The sequence below is a fragment of the Mixophyes fleayi genome, chromosome 6, assembly GCF_038048845.1.
Source record: "Mixophyes fleayi isolate aMixFle1 chromosome 6, aMixFle1.hap1, whole genome shotgun sequence".
NCBI lineage: Eukaryota > Metazoa > Chordata > Amphibia > Anura > Limnodynastidae > Mixophyes > Mixophyes fleayi.
The window spans coordinates 145,248,803-145,268,146 of record NC_134407.1 but is presented as its reverse complement, the minus strand read 5'-3'; the positions used below and the strand labels follow the sequence as shown (position 1 = coordinate 145,268,146).

General features: G+C 38.7%; 1 protein-coding gene across 5 annotated transcripts in view; it reads right to left on the bottom strand.

The window, feature by feature from the left end:
* Positions 1-14,882, bottom strand: part of DIDO1 (death inducer-obliterator 1) — a 45,136-nt gene extending 30,254 nt beyond the window's left edge. Inside the window, exons 1-3 of one of the 5 annotated variants that reach the window (XM_075176725.1) lie at positions 14,775-14,882; positions 5,600-5,786; positions 5,021-5,135 (exon numbers count right to left, since the gene is read on the bottom strand). In XM_075176725.1, the coding sequence (XP_075032826.1) occupies positions 5,021-5,102 (82 nt within the window). In that variant the 5' untranslated portion in view covers positions 5,103-5,135; positions 5,600-5,786; positions 14,775-14,882. The remainder of the gene's footprint in view (positions 1-5,020; positions 5,136-5,599; positions 5,787-14,774) is intronic. The other 4 variants (XM_075176727.1, XM_075176728.1, XM_075176730.1 and 1 more) reach the window with 4 other exon arrangements.
* Positions 14,883-19,344: the final 4,462 nt, after the last annotated feature.

Here is a 19,344-nt window from a genome sequence, read left to right as displayed (position 1 = left end):
CAGAAGTTCTATATGCTAGATATAGTTTAATTTTATCTTTTTTTTCTGACCATTGACTAATTTAATTTACTATGAGGAAACTGATAACGGCGTTTGCCTTTTCCTGCTTTTTCATTGCGAGTCCTTTATGGACTTTGTTATGCTCTACATTTTAACATAACCTGGCCACAACAAAGTCACACTCAAGAAGATTTTCATACCAAGAACACAGAGGGGAAAACACTTAATGATGACCTCTGAAAGCAGATACACGTAGGCACTGCTAGCTGCAACCTGAGCGCTGTTAGGAGCCATCAAACCACAGTATAGCATATCATGTCATTGCCACCCACTTCTCTTTGAATAGCGCCACAGCTTGTGGAGGTAAGAACAGTAGGATTCAAGTAGTAGTGAAGATTTTATTTTAACACTTGCAAAAAGGTAAGGATAAGTTGAAAACAAAGAACTCATGAGTAAAACGAAGAAACCTGGGACAGTTGTAGTAGACCAGTGCAGAGTATAAATATAAAGTAATCCCTTGAAATGTTGCCTGCCACTGCTGTATTATTGATGATTGATTGCACTACACTTTGTTCTGTGCAGTAATATTATTTATTTTGACATTTTTAAGAGGCATTCCTATGTACTCATCATGATGTGTGTACTGCTCCCAATTACAGCACCACTAGTGGACACCGGACAGTACAGGGCTGGAGCTAAACTTTGTGGATGCAGAGAGGCTATTCAGACTGGGACTCCTATAGTATGAGGGCCACAGGAGGTAAGACAAGGAATAAAAAGTGAGTGCCATCTTCCTTTTAAGGGGTAGATCACTGCCAGCATCCAAAGCAGCAGGATTCTACATCAATATGCTCTAGAGCAGGGCTGTCCAACCTGCGGTCCTTCAGGTGTTGTGAAACTACAAGACCCAGCCTGCTTTGCCGGTACACAACCAGTTGATAGCTGGAAGGACATGCTGGGACTTGTAGTTTCACAACACCTGGAGGGCCGCAGGTTGGACAGGCCTGCTCTAGAGCATATTGGTAATATTTAAATATCTGCCAAAGCATTAGACTTTGGACAAAGGGCAGCGGTTTCACAAAGAATCAGGGATACCTGTATATGCACAGTAGCATTATGTACAAGGGCTACAGATGAAAGCAAACTGCTCATTGTCTTACTATGTATTACAGCTCCTTTCTTGCAAAGATACCCATGCACCAGTTTGGTTTTTTTCAAGTTGCCCTTTTTTACTTTTATGTAAAGCTATCATTTTTCTGTATTTTAATTATGAGACACAAAATTAGCAAAGAACTAGACTTAAACTTACAAGAACTGATTTCTGGTTATTATGTGGCTAATAAAATCCTATACTAAACAAATGAGCATATGACTCTATATCCACTTGAAGACAAATGTATGTTATAACCACAATTAACTACTGGACCTATGAGTTTGCTATAAATTTAATTTTAGGGCTGGACAAATCCTGTTAAGTACTACTATTCTTCATGACCTTCAACCACCCTGGGGGTAATCAAGGAAGGACTGCAATGACTTTATGTATGTGGCCACAGGCTGGTGTGTAATGTTTCTTGTGGGACGAGGCTTAGTCTGTGTAAACAGGGCACAGCCTGGAGTAATAGTGCAGAAATAACTGTGTGGAGCAGGTGGTAATAATCGTGTGGAGCTACCGGCTCTTATAAAGGAGTGCACAATACGGTATAGACATATGTAGGGCGGAGGCTGGTTATAACTTGGGACATAATATGTGTATAATATACTGGAATTTTTGGGCAGTGAAATACACACTAATCATGTGCTGGTCAATGTTAGGTAGGATGCAGGTGTGTGCCAATATGTATAGCACCACTCCTAAAAGTGTGTATCACGGATGTTTAATTAAAAAACTTTCTAGCCCTTAACTTTTGGATATTTTATAGGCAACTGAATCATTATAAATGGTGTTTGCTGCCAACGGCATTACTTACATAGTTAACTGTTTGTTCTGGGTGTAATGCAATTAACTGGCTTTGGAATTAGCACTGCTATAGTATGTGAAAAAAACAGGGAGGATTAAAGAAAACCAATATTTAAGTCAGTATTTGAAGACTGGAAAATTAATTTTGTGTGTGTAAAAGTTAATGATTGGGATCGGCGCATTATACAGTCAAACTTAAAATAAATAAAATAAAAATTATATCTCATCCTCAAACAGAAGTGGAACACTGCCACCCTATGGTCATATTATTCTATGAAAATATAGTAAATGCTAAGCAATTCTCTTTCGACCATACATTTCAAAAACAAACAAGTGCCAAGTATCACTTTTCTATGAAATGCACAGTGGGTTCACAGTGTTCATGTATACAGCATATTGGATTATACTTGGATACAACACATACTTGGTCCCATCTCAATCCATGTTAAATTCCAAACACAGAGAACATTGCACACAGATCTGTATATAACAAGTTTTTTTGTGTATTATATTTTAAAACATATTGAATTATGAATGGGTAGGAGTGATTATCACAGGGTCAACAACCCAGAAATCACTGAATCCTTATGCTACCCACACACATTAAATGGCAAGGTCTAAACCAGTGGTTCCCAAACTTTTGCAGTTCGCGGCACCCTTAGAGTCTCCATAAGTTTTTCAAGACACCCCTCCAAAATAATTACCGAGCAGTCCTGTTTTAGAAGTAGTTGGGTCAAAAAAACATAATAAAGTATTTAGGTCAGGACAGAAATACTTATTTAGTTGTATGCAAAAATCATACACATAAATCCAAGGGAAAATAATATTTTTACACATTTTTTTCCAAATATATTTCTGTCAAAGAATAATTGACAGCTAACTCACACAGTGCCCTCCTTCATCTCCACTTACACTGCCCCCTCTGCATCCAGTCACGCTGCCCCCTCTGCCGCGGCCAGCCAAAAGAATTAAAAAAAAAGGTCCGCTGCGGGAGAGAGGAGAATGCTGGGTCCCAGGTGCAGCACGGATTGGTAATTTTTTTTTGTTTCTTTTATCTCTGGCTGGCCGCGGCACCCCTGGGAGCCGCGGCGCACATTTTGGGAACTGCTGGTCTAAACAATAAATCACTTACAACATCAGACAACTTCCCATACCAGAGAACTGTTCCAACGTTGTTTTTTTTCTAAATAACTAGATTACCAGGTGGCAGTTTTGAAATGATTAAAAAAAATAAAGGTTATAAATATATTTCTTCTATAAGGTATAATTTAATAAAACTTCACATTTAAAAGGATAAGTACCTAAATGTTAACTACTAGCCAACATATACCTCCTCCTGGTAGTTCATAATCCTCAACCTTTAATGGCTTCTTGTATCTGTGTCCGTTTCTACTTTAGGTGCTGATTAGATCTGTTCAGGCAATATCAGTGTTGGAAAGTGACAGATCCATGTTTGAATCTCCTATTTCCCTAGTTGCCAACAGAGAAAACAGTTGCATTGCTGCCAGGTTTCCAACCAACCATGGGGGGGGGGGGGTCACTAGCAAAGAACCACTTTAATTATGCTATATGCTCCAAATCACCTTTATTATGAAGTAATTATGTAACATACTGCATTTACAACTGAGCAAGTACCTCTGGAAAAGCTTACTAATAAAAGAAATGTATTCAAAATCACTTTGATAGAATACTTCAGTATTGCACATTATATTTTAATGTATGCTCAATGTTCTGTAACTGTAAAAAAACAATTTGCTGAAATTATAAAACGAATTAAAAGCCATCAAGAATGTTAGTGTTTTATCACTACCACATTTATGTACAGACTGCACTGTTAATATGGCTCAAGCAGACAAATTACTTGCACCTACAAAGCTGTCTTCATTGCAGCATATAGGCAAATATAATGCCTGCCATCAAGTAAAAATGCTGAAAAACTCGGTGGTGACATATTAGAAGTGCATCATATTCTCTGAAGAATTTTCACACACCTCACAAACTTAGTGAACTTTAGAAAAACTGCCAGCAATCTGTGGAGTACATTTACCACCAATTCACAATCTGCTTTTGCTACTTCCAGAGTAAAAAAAACCCCATTGAACACATGAAAAACACATGAACCCCCTCAACACATGAAAAAGTATGTAATTTTCTCACCTCTCATCTAATAACATGACATTCTTCAACCCAGAACTCCCACTGCTTCTGTCTCATCCTACCAATGCTGCGACTAGTCAGGGGCTGTTCAACTTTTTTTTAAAATTGGATCTTTCATTTATGCACAGTGGAGGCAGACATTTTGTTGGATGAACTGACATTCACTAACAACTTGTGACATCACTTTTTGTCTCATACCTCAGTAAAATCATGAGTTCCCAATGAATTGGCAGTCTAATTCTCTTATTGGTTCAAGCTATTATGTAAAATAGTAGTAAAAACAAAAAAAAACTTAAAACTACGGTAATTTAACACACAAAAACTGCTAAATGGTGATTTGGAGCAGCAGTAAGCCAGTGATTTAATACTCAAAGAGTATTTTATGTACATTTTGGAGGACACCTAATATGCACAACCTGCAACTCTTCCCTAGTTACACCCAAGCACTATTGTATTGTTTCTCACTCTTACTCTTTGTTTAGACTGCCACAAAACAAAGCCGCATACTAGACTATTGATATTCCTCAGGGACATCAAAATAATGCTTGTACTCAAGGGTGGGGGGGTGTTAAACATTTCTCTGCCGTGCACTACCATGCACTTTGCTCATGCAATGTATATAGTGGTCAACTTGTCACAATATTGAATGGTTTGCTTAGCCCTGATTGTAGTTTGATTTATTTTACTTTAGCTTGCATGCAGTGACTATAGCTAAAGTATTCCTTAGCTACCAAAAGGTCTTTATTTTAAGGTATGGTAAACAAAGGGGTCATATGGATGTACAAATGTCTGTGATTAAATACTCTAACAATGCACAGAGCTGCTAAAAGAGTTACACATACTGATTCTCATATGCAGTGTTCTTACTGATGCTAAAAAAAAGTACATAAAACTACAGCATACCAGGAGAACTGCTCTCCAAGATTTCAAGGTTGATTTCAGTTTCAAATGCCACAGAAGTCAGAGAACTTGTCACTTCCTCCATTGCAGGTGATGCTTTTGCTCCCACACTGCAATTCTGAAAATAAATATGCACGTTTGTAAGAGCAGCAGGAGCCAAATCTTACAGAGCAAGCGTCAAGCCAACAGCTGCAGCACTGGGTACACAGTGTGTCTGACTGTATCAAGAGGGACAAGCAGGTCAAAAGCATGTAAATTGGATACCATGCTCAACAGGGCTTTGTCTAGAAAATGTACTTATAGAAATGGATTTCTACAAGTTATGAAGCTCTTATGTTTAGATTGTGACCGGTCCTTAAAAAGGAACAGATAACTGATTACACTATAACTTCAGACTAAATTATAGATGGGCAAATGATAAAGATGAAAGCAAGATACAGTCAAGCACAAAATGCACAGCTCATTTCCATCAGTCTGAAAACTTGCTTTTTGCCCCAAATCCATAACACAAATAAAGCAAAAACAAATAAAGCACAAGTAACTATAGACATACATGGATATAGAGAGAGAAATGTGCTTTACCTAGGTTTCAGGGAGATGTTAGTCTTGCTCCATCCTGCAGATATAAATGAAAGGTAATACTGGAGGGGTTACTGCAGATTCTCGGCTCAACACTCACATGTAGATGTGGAGGGCCATTTAGGAAATGCACATGCCTTTCACCATACTGTTCTACTCAAAGTTAACTCCACCCCCAAAGGGTGTGACCCTAAAAGAAAGACAAAAGCTTAACTTATCTGCAGTGCGGACCATACAGAAACTAGAGATGTATATTCATAATGATTAAAATTACAAAACTTTCAAAATCAGATTATAAATTAAAATACACAGTGAAAAAAGGCTTTGTTTGTTGTTAAAATTTCACATCTACTGAGAGCCCATTGTTTAGAGGTAAGAAAATATGTTGAGCATAAAAAGCAAAATATATCCTTTATACCTGGTTTACGTGCAAGTCTTAAACATTCTATTCACCAAGTACTGATCCATGTGCTATATGAACATTATAGGGGACATTTATGAAAATATGGTAAAAAGATAAAAGCGTGAAGAGGTGTCATTATTTAAAAATCCTAGTCACAATGAATTCTCAAAAATCTTAAATATTTACTTCAGATTTTATTAATCTGAATACAAATATGAACACAGCATGCCTTTATGGTCCGTTATAAATTTTCAATGAATGTCTGTGTACATATTATGCATGGGTGCGATTGAGCGCTATTGCATTGAGCGGTTAAACATTTCAAAGAATTAATTGAAGGTGTACTCACCCATTATTATTTTTTAGCAATATGAATTGGCAGCAGCTATTACAATAACAATAAAGTATCTACCTCCTTGCTCTGTCAGCCAGATGCTGTGATTACTATACAGGAGTGTATGCAATAGTAACCAGATAGCTTAGTAGAAAGAGGTAGACAAAACTTTTATTTTATTTTTATTAAATAGCTGCCAACCACATATAAAGGGACATACTCAATTAGCCATGAGGTGTCAACACCTAACTGCGCATCATGCCTGCTAATACAGTACAGAAAGCTCATTTTCCCTTGCATGACTATAGACCACAAGGGAAAAGGAGTACTGAGGCAATGTCCAGTAGCTAATTGAATCTGCCCCTGAGCGTGCTAAAGTAACAATTAAGCAACACCAGTGAACAGTGGTGACTAGCATAGAAATCATCATTTCATTACAACAATTTATTTTGACTATCCATACATATAATAAATACATCATTATCCAGTACTAAAACATCCTGCGACTCAGATGGGCAATCAATCCTTGCTAAAGAAAACTTGCAGATTCTAAGAAAACAAATTGGCCTTTATACTAAAATATACCAGAATGTAACAGGACTTTAAAACAGGTTTCTACCTGCAGCTAAACAGAAAAGACTAAAGCCATTCAATGTAGCACTACCAAAACTGTGCCTGTGTCAATTCTCTACCAGCAAAAATCAGATCTGGTCCATAATCACAGGGAGAGTTAAGCACAGTGTGTGAAATAATGCAGAAGGATGGTGCTTCAAAGGAATTACTACACCACACAGCCATGCTGTTGTACCTTTTGCTCACTTGTTATGCTTGACTGGAAATGTCATGAAATAAAAAAAGTACCAGCAAACACAAAAATTTTCTACTCTTGCTCAACCCAATGTTATTCCTAATTTAAAGTCTTAAGAGACAGTGGAACTAAAATAAATCGCAGCATACCGAATGAAAATACTGTTCCATGATTCTACTCACAAGAAACTATTACATAATTAGTGTAACAAACAGGCCACAACATAATATTTAGCTATAATTATTATATGTATTAGTAGCACTATAATACTTTAATCAGGGTGGAAATGACATTTCAAAGTAAGGCTACTGATGGGCAAATCCTGAAAATGAAGGTTCACAGGACTACTAAATGCCAAGATGTTTTACATAATACAGCAAAAGTGTACCCATTGCTCAAAGAGTGGAAGCAGTCATTGTGCTGGAAGTGCCAATATTAAGCCCACAAACTAACAAGGATCTAAAGATATTCATGCACATCAGTCCCTGCCTCATTGGAACTTATAGTGATAGACTTCCTAATCAAAACACAGGTGGGTCCATTTTCTCAGAAGCCAATTAACCTATCAGTATGTTTTTATAACGTGTGGAAGAATACGCATACACTCATATTTACATATAAACTCTACACAGATAGGGCTTTGGTTGGAATCAAACCCATGATCCCAACATTGTAAGGCATCAATTTCAACCATATTGTCACTAGGCTATCTCCATTGTGAGTAGGTGATAGTAGGTACATAAATATATTATACACACACACACAATACTGTGCAAAAGTTTTAGGCAGGTGTGGAAAAAATGCTGCAAAGTAAGAATGCTTTCAAAAATAGAAGTGTTTTTGAATATTTGGCTGTAACAGAAGGCAGTTTGTTCGCCAAAGGGCTGGATAGTGGTTCAATAATGAGTGTCTGCAGGAAACAGTGAAGCATGGTGGAGGTTCCTTGAAAGTTTGGTGCTGCATTCAGCAAATGGGAGTTGGGGATTTGGTCAGGATCAATGGTGTCACCAATGCTGAGAAATACAGGCAGGTACTTATCCATCATGCAATACCAACAGGGAGGCATCTGATTGGCTCCAAGTTTCAGAAATGTCTGACATTTTCAGTCTGTAAGCTAATGAAGGAACTGAAAGTGTTTAAATATTTATACATTTACAATATTTACTATCCTTAACAGTTTGCTGATTTTCGTTTTTGAAAATGTTCATGATAAATCTCCTTTAAATGGACCATATCCTTTTCATTAATCACTTTGTAAGTAGTGAAGAAACTAAGGTGCGCATATTTCAAGATAACACTAAAGCTGTTTCCCATCTTAAAATCTATTTTTAAGTTCACTCTTCTCTCAAACTGAACTTTATATTAACCAATCTAAGTTATGCAAGATTATTAACACAGATTGTTGTGAAAGTAAATACAGAAGAATTTGGACAAAATTGCAAGGTGAATAGAGCTGGCAGGTGTGTTTCAACTTGGATAAATGGGAGGTAATACATATATAAGCATGTTACTCATTAACTTAGATATAATTTGAGAAACCATATGTAAAAAAAAAATAAAAAAAAAAGTCAGGAACACTACATGGTAAGCTTAGTAACCGCTATCTGCCAAGCAGCAGCTACAAGGGCGAACAAACTAATGACATGAACAAAGGGATTAATGAACATCAAGTAGAAACGAAAGACGTCAAGTAAAATAAAGACATTCAGTAACAGTACTTGGAGAGCTCAGTAGCTGGAAATTTTTATAATAGAGGTGTTAAGTTATGAAACGGGGTTTAGAAAAATTGCACTGGTTTACTTTTGGGGGGCGAAGGAGGGGACAAAAGTAATATGCAGAAATAGATTCCAGGTCAATAAAGAGCTGTTTAACAATGACTGTGCTGGTTACAAAAGGGCATCAATTGAGACTTGTTGAAAAACAGTCCTATCAACAAAACATAGGTAAGGAATTCCATACAAAGGGATGCAGTGATACTTACAGTCAGGATTTAACACACTGTATACATGAACTATGTTTCCTACAGAAGTGCATTTGTCAATCTTTCCATACCACTTTAACAAAAACTTCTTATCACTACTTTGTAGTGTTGTAAGTAAATATTTAGATATTCAGATTGTCTAGATTTTAGCCTAACCACTGATATTTCAAACTTGGATACACATTGACATGTGATAGTTGATCTGGATGATTTGCTGCAGTTAGAAATTGAATGCGCTGATGGGTTACAAGTTGTTTTAACCCCACACATTTTATTTCCTGCTCCTGTGCTCATGGCTTTGAAAAATAATGACAACAGGTGTTCAGACCCTAAACACACACACGCAAATAGATTGGTTCCTTTTCTTATAAGCTGTATTGTCCACACACGGCAAGCAACAAGGCAGGTGTCCAATCTTCCCATATGGGCCATTCATTCAGTTGTCTTCATGTTGCACTGTCAGGCCTGAATGAAACTAGAAGATAACTGTGCACACAGGCAAAGAGCAGTCATTGTCCGACTGCATTTACTAATATGCTTGATAATAATACTATGGTATTCGTTTATAATCAGGTTTGTTTGGTGCCACATGCTGCAACGTTGGCATAATCGCAGAATTTGGACAGCTTTAGCAATAGCAGTTACAAATAGTAAATAACATAGGATTGACTGGTCCATTGCATTACTCAGCATTAGGAAGAACTTTTTCCCCCTTGAATGTTATACAGCTGTCTCACTGGTGTTTTGCTTTCCTTTGGACCAGAGACTTTAAAAACCTTTGAACTTTCAGATTAAATGCTTTATTAGCATTTAATGTTATATTTACAGCACTTCCAAATGGGACTATTGATCCAGATGCTGATACACATGCACCATTCACATGGGCAACAGCTACAAATACGGCATTAAAAACAATGCAAAAAAGTATATATTCTTGCATTTTGTCTGCACCACATGCACATCAGCATGGGGTTTCAATAATCCATGCTCGTTGCTTTTTCTCAGAGGGACCTAGAAGGCAAAGGAGCAGGTATTACAGTGCTTATCCAGGTGACTAACTCACTGGTGCTCCCACTGTTGGATCTCCCATCTGTTGTAAAAGCTTTTGGTAAAAATGTTAAAAATTATATAAACTGGCAAGCAGCAGCATTTGTAACTCATCAAGCACTAAGAATACTTACACACTGGAATAACTTTAAATGAAAGCATTGCTTATGTTACAGATCTACCTTGTCAAATACACGTGAAAAGGGGTAATAATTTATATTTTGTAAAGTGCAATCTAATATTGCATAGTGCATGAGTTAGTTTAACTTATTTTTTTCTTTTTAATTATACATGGATACCCCTATATTAGGCAGAACAAGACAAATCAATTTCAATTATAAATAATTGAATGAAGTTTAAGGATGCTTTATCATTATCTCTTCATTGTTTCTTCAGGGAACATGAAGAAAAATACCCTTTACTGTATATGTTCTTTATGTCAAATCTGATGTGGTATCCATATTTTTTGACCGAGGTTATTAAATTCTTACTGTAAATACAAACCTTCTTCGATATAATAGTCAAGCACCAAAAATAAGAACATATATACAATAACAGAAATTAGCTGTGAATAGTAAGTTTTTCTAAGTCAAGCACATTAGGATACTCCATGTGGCTTGACTTCAAACAGGTAACAACACTTAGTTGCCCCCCCTCCTCAGTTTTCCTCCAATGATTCCACTGACAGGTTTTTATTTCCAGCTTTCCTTGTTTTAATTCCCCATTGTTACTTTTAATGTTACATTTATAATTTTATGTATGCACCGCTGTGTTTAAAGTACAAGTTGTGACATTGTGAAATTTTACATTTTGACCAGGCATAAACAGGAGAAAAAAAAAAAAAGGATGAGATCAGGAAATCTGGAAACATATGTATACCATGCTTTCTAACTCCTCTACAGCAGTTTGCATTGATAGGAGGGAGGTGCGTCTCAACATAAGACAGCAAGGGAAACTTGCTTTGTAGAAATTCAATGTGTGTTGGCTAGTTGAAACACCGGGTCAAGGAAAGGGACATCTCAGCTTTTTGACCTGTTTCAGATCCCATTAGCTCTAAAGAAGCAGTAGGAATTGCAGATGTCTGTAATGGGTGGGAAGTCCATACTTTACTATTTAACAGAGATGCAATGGAACAGCAGGATAACAATTAAAATGTTATTTATGCCTTCAAGGTTCATGTATGAAAATTTAAAGGGGTTTAGATTTCGAACCAGATTAACAAGGGAAGGTAAGTGGGCCCCACTCGTAGGAGCTTGCATACTAAAGGGAGGGGAAATATATACATACTGTATATATAGTCTGATTTGTGTGAGTTTAAACATTGGTAAAATTATTGATATCAAAATAAGGTAGTTAAAAGTATACATTTGAAATCCTAAATAGTTTATAAAAAAACAAAACAAAACAGTAGTCAAGGCTTATTATAATCTATGCAAGATTCTTAAGGGCATATTCAATTGTCGGCGGGACTGCCGAAAATCCCGTAGTCCGCGCACGATTACCGTTATAACGGTAATCGTGCGCAGAAAAACCGTTAATACGGTAATTTACTCGCTGGATTTCAGCTCGCAGCTGAGGGAGCTGCGAGCTGAAGTCCAGCGAGAGATTACCGTATTAACGGTATTAGTTTTTCCGTGGCGGAACACGCAGACAATTGAATATGCCCCTTATATTATAATGTAATAATCTTATAATGCAAATTGCAGTAATATATATCAAATGCACTACATATAGTGATTACATTTAAACAAGGACAAGAACCAAATATGCATATTAACGAGCCTAGTCTAGAAAGTTGAAGTGGAAGACACTAGCAGCCTTAACACTTGCATTTCATTAGAGTTGGTCTTAGCACATTCCTGAAACTAAAATGTTGGTTGGGTATTTTGTATAAAGCTCTCCATTATATCAATATCACTCAAAGGGCCCGATTCAATTTGGCCACGTTATTCTAGGAATAACACGGCCTGCACACTATTACCATTACTACGGTAATTTTAACGCTGATTTCTGGTCACAGCCCTCAAGGCAACGAGCAAAGATCTGAGTTAAAATTACTGTATGAACGGTAATACAATTAGCTTTGCGTTATTCATAAACTAAAGTGGCCGAACACCCCTAGAGGCAGATACAACTAGCCGAGGTGCCGACAGAAATCACCTTGATCTTCTGCTTCGCACATTGCCGGCTAATACGGTACAGAAATCGCCGCTCATTTTCTCTCACATCTCTATGGGACGCAAGGGAAAATGAGCTTATAGTAACAATTTTGAAGCAATTTGTCTCTGAAATGTTCCGTCAGCTTACGCTGAACTGAATCTACCCCTTAAACACATTTAAAGTAAATCTTCAAAAATAATTTATTTTGAAGGCAAATTACAATATAAGAAAAGGGCCATTCCCAAATTTTAACTCTGATACACTCACGAAATGCAGTGCATAACAAGATTTTGAAAATATACAACAAAAGTCAGAGTGATCTAATTATGTTGCATGATCTACCTTAACAACCATTACACACAATGCAAACTGAACTGGCCCAACAGCCAAGAAGCTGTGTGAACAAGGATTTTGTTTGTTACAAAAGTAACAAAGGTCAAAGTCTGTCTTCAACATGTGTAAGCCCACAAGTAAAAATCAAATTGATATCACTCAAATAACTCCAATGTTACAGGATTTACTAGGAACACCAACATTCAGGTTACCCTATACATACATAAGACATGTACTGCTCAAGGTACTATGTAACCCAAGAATACACATGGTTGTTATGAGAAATCATACAGCACGTGATTTACTAAAGCAGGTTTCTGTTTACGACTTGGCATATTTGAGAGAGGCACCATCCCAACCAATCGAGTGTTGTGAAAAACTCTCTTTTTTTTTTTACCCCATCTGTATGGAGGATAAGTCAGATCCACCAAGCTGGGAGAACATAATGACTTTAACAAACCACCACCCCCACACTTATTTTATTCGCCAATGACTCACTTGTTTAGAACACATTCCACTGATTCATAAAAATATATGGCAAATAGGAGTTCAAAACTGTTTGATAATTGGCAAAGAAGTGGCAATTTACAGAAAGAAAGAAAAGTTCTTGGCATGCCAAATATTTGCCAACAAGCCCTCTAAAGTTTCAGTATCTCCCTGTGTGTGAGCACATGGGATAGTGATAAAAATATGACCAAACAAGAGTATGTGAGGGAAGGATTGGTAAATTGTGCTCAAATGTCCCAAAAAATGCCATTTATAAGTGCCCTGTACTATAGTTCCAAAGAAGTACTTTTTTATTGCATTATCTAATCCATCCCATATAAACACCTTAAACAGTGCCATCAAATGCACCCTAAATACCCCCCTCCACCAGCATGTCAACTGATCCACACTTAGTCATCCCCATGTATCCTCTATTGCTCCCTATACAAGTTCCTCTGTACCACGATGTCCTCCAATGCACCCCAAGTAAGGTCCCTGACTTGCAGTGTCCACCAAAAGGCCCCAAGTAAGCTCCCTGTCCTGAGGTGTCCACCAATACACCCCAAGTAAGCTCCTTGTCCTGAGGTGTCCACCAATACACCCCAAGTAAGCTCCTTGTCCTGAGGTGTCCGCCAATACACCCCAAGTAAGCTCCCTGCCCTGAGGTGTCCGCCAAACACCCCAAGTAAGCTCCCTGCCCTGAGGTGTCCTGCAATGCATCCACAATAAGCGTACTTCTCTGTGGTGTCATCCAACAGACCCCTGATAAGCTCCCCAGCAAAGTGTCCTCCAATGCAACCAGCGTAAGCTCGTCACCCCATGGCCTCCAATACACCCCTAATAATTAATTCCAACATTTAAATCCTCCAATGTACCCTGAATAAAAATGTCCAGCTGTGTCCTCTAGCACACACCAAGTAACCTTCCCATCCCATGTCCCCCAATGTATGCCATGGCCTCCTCCTCCCATTGCTTCAACACACCCGAATAGCCTTACCACCCCGTGTCCTGCCACACACACCTTAATACCCTTACGCATTTCATTACTTCAACACACCCGAATAGCCTTACCCTCCCGTGTCCTGCAACACACCCGAATAATCTTCCCCTCCCGTATCCTACAACACACCCGAATAATCTTCCCCTCCCGTATCCTACAACACACCCGAATAATCTTCCCCTCCCGTATCCTACAACACACCCGAATAATCTTCCCCTCCCGTATCCTACAACACACCCGAATAATCTTCCCCTCCCGTATCCTACAACACACCCGAATAATCTTCCCCTCCCGTATACTACAACACACCCGAATAATCTTCCCCTCCCGTATCCTACAACACACCCGAATAATTTTACCCTTAGCGTTTGATCTAAAATACTACTAAATGAACAGTTTTCTATAACAACCCTAATAAACGCCCAGTGTCGGCCCCACAAACACCACCCCTCTCCCCTCTGCGGTGAATAAGCCACACACACAATGGCCTTCCATTTTGTAAGTAATACAAGGTGTCACCCATAAGCCCCAGACACAAGCATCGTCCCATTAACAATTATACCGCTCACTGAGATATCAAAATGCCCTCAAATTTCTCGCCCTGAGTCCGTCTCCCGTCCTCTCACCTCTCTAGCCGAGCCTCTCAAACGACAACAGCCGCCATTAGGTGCGCATCTACGGGGTCTCCACTACTACACAGCATGGGCTGCACGAGGAAGCGCCCACTGCTCCCCCTACTGGAAACTAACAGTGCGCATGCGTAGAAACGGTAACCCGCCTGTACAGTGACGTTTACAGTAATAACCGCAAAGTCTTAATGGCGGCTTCAATGCTCGTTTACGATATGTGGTATATTATGTACAAAAAGCACGTATAATACATGTTAACTAGTTCATATACACGCCACATGATAACAAACCAATAATAATAGGCATATATCTGAAATACTTTGCTTGCGTCTGCAGCACATTTTAAAATGGCTGACTTGGTAACTTAGCTATTAAGTCATTGAATCACATAAACACTGTATAGTGTACTAGCTGAGGTACCCATGTTGCCCGGTTTTAAATCTTCAAGTTATTGAGTTACTTACCAGATCTTTTTTAAATAAATCTTTCATATCCGTCAAAATCTTTTTTATATTAAATATCTTCCAAATCCATCCAGTGGAAGGGGCAGAACAGGCTCCCTGTGTCAAAGTTCTGCCCAGCGTACATCAACAGAAGGTCAGACGGGTCCGTGACCCTATCCAATACTTGCCAACTCTCCCGGAATGTCCGAGAGACTCCCCCATTTTGCGAGAGTCTCCCGGACTCCCGGGAGAGTGTGGCAATCTCCCGCATCTGGCAGAATTATGCCCACTGAATTAGGTCCAAAACGCTGTGATTCACTGGGAATCGCGGCGTGTGGCCCTGCCCCCTACTGTCAAATGACGCGTTTGTGTCATTGCACCACACGGGCGTGGCCAAAATGACGCAAATTTTGGAGCTTCAGCAAGTTGGCAAGTATGCCCTATCCCCCCTAAAACCTGTCTAGGATTCAACTGGACCAACTCACGTTGGTTTCATTCCAATCAGTGCAGGCGAATCTGTAATTTAGCAGGTTGTTTTCATGGGGATTATGCATTTCTCTTTTTATATTAATTCAAATTCAAATTACACATGCACCAAGCAGCATATACAGTCCAGCATTAACCAGGTTATAGTGCAAGATCATTTTTATTCAGATACTACCTGCCCCAATGGATCCCACACTAAATTACCTATAAAGACATAATTGCACCAGTTCCTATGTATATGTTTTATGTAATTTGCATACTTGTATAGTAAAGATGGTTGAGAGCTCCAATCAATCAATATTATGTCTAGTTTTAATGTAGCCAACAATGAAGATACAGTATGTGTAAATAAATGTACACCATCTTAAATGAGCTTTTTGAAAATCTCACTCATTGTCGTGGACCAGTAAAATTAGATTCAAAACCAGTGATTCCACACTTAGTTTTTTTCACGTTTACAGGTAAATTTGCCACCAGTTCCAGATGGTAAACCTCCCTTGAAACTGGGAAATATTAACGTTTCACATGGAGTTGCACAGTGCATGCACGACGTGTCACTCACTCTAGCTTATAAGCAGGGGGAAAGAACAAAGAGAATAACAGGGAACTTAGTTTTGTTAGCTTTTATGTTAAATTTATGTACGTTTTACATACAAATTTAGACAGGGTAAATTTACAGAGAAATTTTGAGAACAGGCCAGGAAATTTGGAATTTGAAAGTGGAAACACCCAACACTTCCAGCTAATGGTGATAACTCATAAGTAAAATGAGGTTCACTACTGGGGGATGGATTTGAGATAGCTAATAACCATTGCAATCCTCTATTGCATAAAATGTTTGCCCCGTCATAAACAACATAAAAAGAATGATATTTTACATATTTATTATGTACACTAAAGTTGAGTTCATTACCCTTACCTCAAAATATAAGTGTATTGCTGAATTGTAACGAGAACTGTAAGGAAGAGGCTTTGGATCCTTGTATGTATTCTTATTATTATTGTAGATTTGTAAGGTACCACAGCGCTCTGCAACGGCATGCAGTAGGCAAAATAGGACATACATTAAACAGGGACATACAAAGTAGACAATATAGATACGGGCATGAAAACAAAGGGTATGGAGGACCCTGCTCATTAGAGAGCTTACATTCTAAGAGGAAGAGGACACAGATGAAACACGAGGAGCAAATGTGGCTTAGAGTGAAGATTGGGATCGCTGTAAGGGTGCATTAGTGTAAATAGTATTATCAGGGATAAGGTATGCTCTAAAAAAAGACATGGGTTTTCAGAGAGCTGTTAAAGATATGAACGCCGTGGGAAAGTCTGATTGGGCGTGTTAGGGAATTAAACAAATGGGTAGCCGGACGGGAGAAGTCTTGTAGGCGGGAGTGAGAGGTGGTTACCAGAGACAAGACAAGGTGCAGGTCAGAGGAAAACACAGGGAGACAGTGTAGGGATTTTCAAAATGGTATGTAGTATATAAACGTTAGGTGTTTGTACAGGCACCAATACACTGCTATATCCTTTAAGTCAAGAAGGGTGACTATAGGCGAAAGCACAGCATGTGCCACTGCATATCAATAAGTACAGACCAGTAAACACGATTTTGTGTAAAAAAAACAACCACATAGGTGGCACAGCGATTAGAATGGCTGCCTGGCAGCTCTGCCTTGGAATCAAATCTGATCGGGGCAGTATCGGCAAAGAATTTAAATGATCTCCCTTTAAATAGTGGCAAACTGTCCATAATTTCCAGGGATAGTTCCAGGTCTAAGAATTTGTCCATGAGAATGTCCCTATTTTTCAGTATTGACCACTACTAAAATCCATATTTTTCTGCATGTTAGATATGACATACTTGCCAACTCTCCCGGAATGCCCAGGAAACGCCCGAATTCCAGGTAGGTCTCCCGGACTCCCAGGAGAGCTGACAATGCTCCTACATCTGCCCACTTCCTGGTGAAGTGGGCAGATTTGAAGCCCCCATGATGCGATTCTCCGGGAATCGCGACATTTTGGCCCGTTCGTGCTAAAATGACGCGTTTGCGTCATTACGACACAGGGGCCAAAATGTCGCGATTCGCGGAACCCCGCCCACCTCTACACTGAGACTCCTGGAGGCCAATCGTTAAAGGCTGGCAACTATGAGATATGATTCTTACCATCGATTCTTATTCCATAAGCATTAGAAGTTACCATTTAGTCAAAAAGATTTTTAAAGATTAAAAAAGTACTTATGTACAGTAGATATGACATGATGGGGATTGTAGTGCTCCAACTTCCTTCAAAAGAATATCATGCTTAACCTGTGTAGAGGCACCAGCTCAGCGGCAAAGTATCACTGGAAAATATTTTATTGTTGTTTTGGCAACTTTGCGCGTGTTTATGTGGATTTCATTCCACAGTTCAAAATGCATAAGTACGTTAACTGGCTTCTGACTAAATTGGTCTCTAGTGTGTGCATTTGGTGGGGAAATATTTTGGCAAAAAAAAAATAATCACTGACATTACCGCAATACACAATATGTTCAATGTGCAGCCAGGTAATAAAACTTGATATCTAGAAAATATAATGAATGAATATAAGAATGGTAATAGCTAAAATTTGTCAGCCCTCCTCTGTATGCCATATGTCTTGTATTGTCCTGTAAAATATGACTGATTTACAGCTCAGCTCACCTCCTCTCAGTCCCTCTGCCCTCTGTCTCCTCTCGTTTCTCTCCGCTCCCCTCAGTGACTCTCAACCTGTCATCCGTGCCCACCCTCTTGGGCCATAGTTACCTGCCTGTACTCACTTTTCCCCTCCCTCCCTCTCTTTCATGCTGTGCCTGAGCCCCCAGAGTTATAGTGCTTACTGTTACTTGTACTGTGCTGTTTCACCTTGTACTGTGCCATTGTTTGTCCTTGTACGGCGCTACGGATACTTTGTGGCGCCCTATAAATAAAAATTAATAATAATAATAATAATAATAATATTTCACTGTGTACTGTTTCAGAATGTAATGTCTTACCTCTGAATCTTGTATGCAAATAGAGTACTGTATATATTTTTAAATCACAAATTACCCTCAACCAGCAATCGTTGATTTTTCGCTGCTTGTAAAATGCAGTTGTCTGAGTGCTCATTGATTCTAATGACAACCAGCATTGTTTGTACACAGCTTAATACACTCTGTTGAAAAAATGTATGGAGTATGTTGGAGTTTGACAGTTTTAAAGAGCACTTGCTGTAAGTACCACTCCACTGGCCAGAACTCCAATAAACTAAGCCATATGCTGGTCACACAAGATGATTCTGCAGCTCAACTAGGATCAGTTTCCAATATAGCTAAATTGGACAGATCAGTCTGTTTGCATACCTCCCAGTATTTTTGTTGGACTGTCCCAATTTATGGACTCTGAAAGGGGTGTGGCCTTGTGATAATGTGGATGTTGTTTATGTACATCTGAGTAGAAAATTTGTGTCACAATTTTGTTTTTTGAAATCCAGGAAGCATATGTTTGGGCCAATTAATGGCTGTATCACAAAAGAACCCTTTACTTTGGTTGGCAGATGATCACAGTTGGCAGATGACACACAAAAAACCTGCTGGTCGGGTTTTCGGCCATGCAGAAGATTATCCTCCCTGTTATTT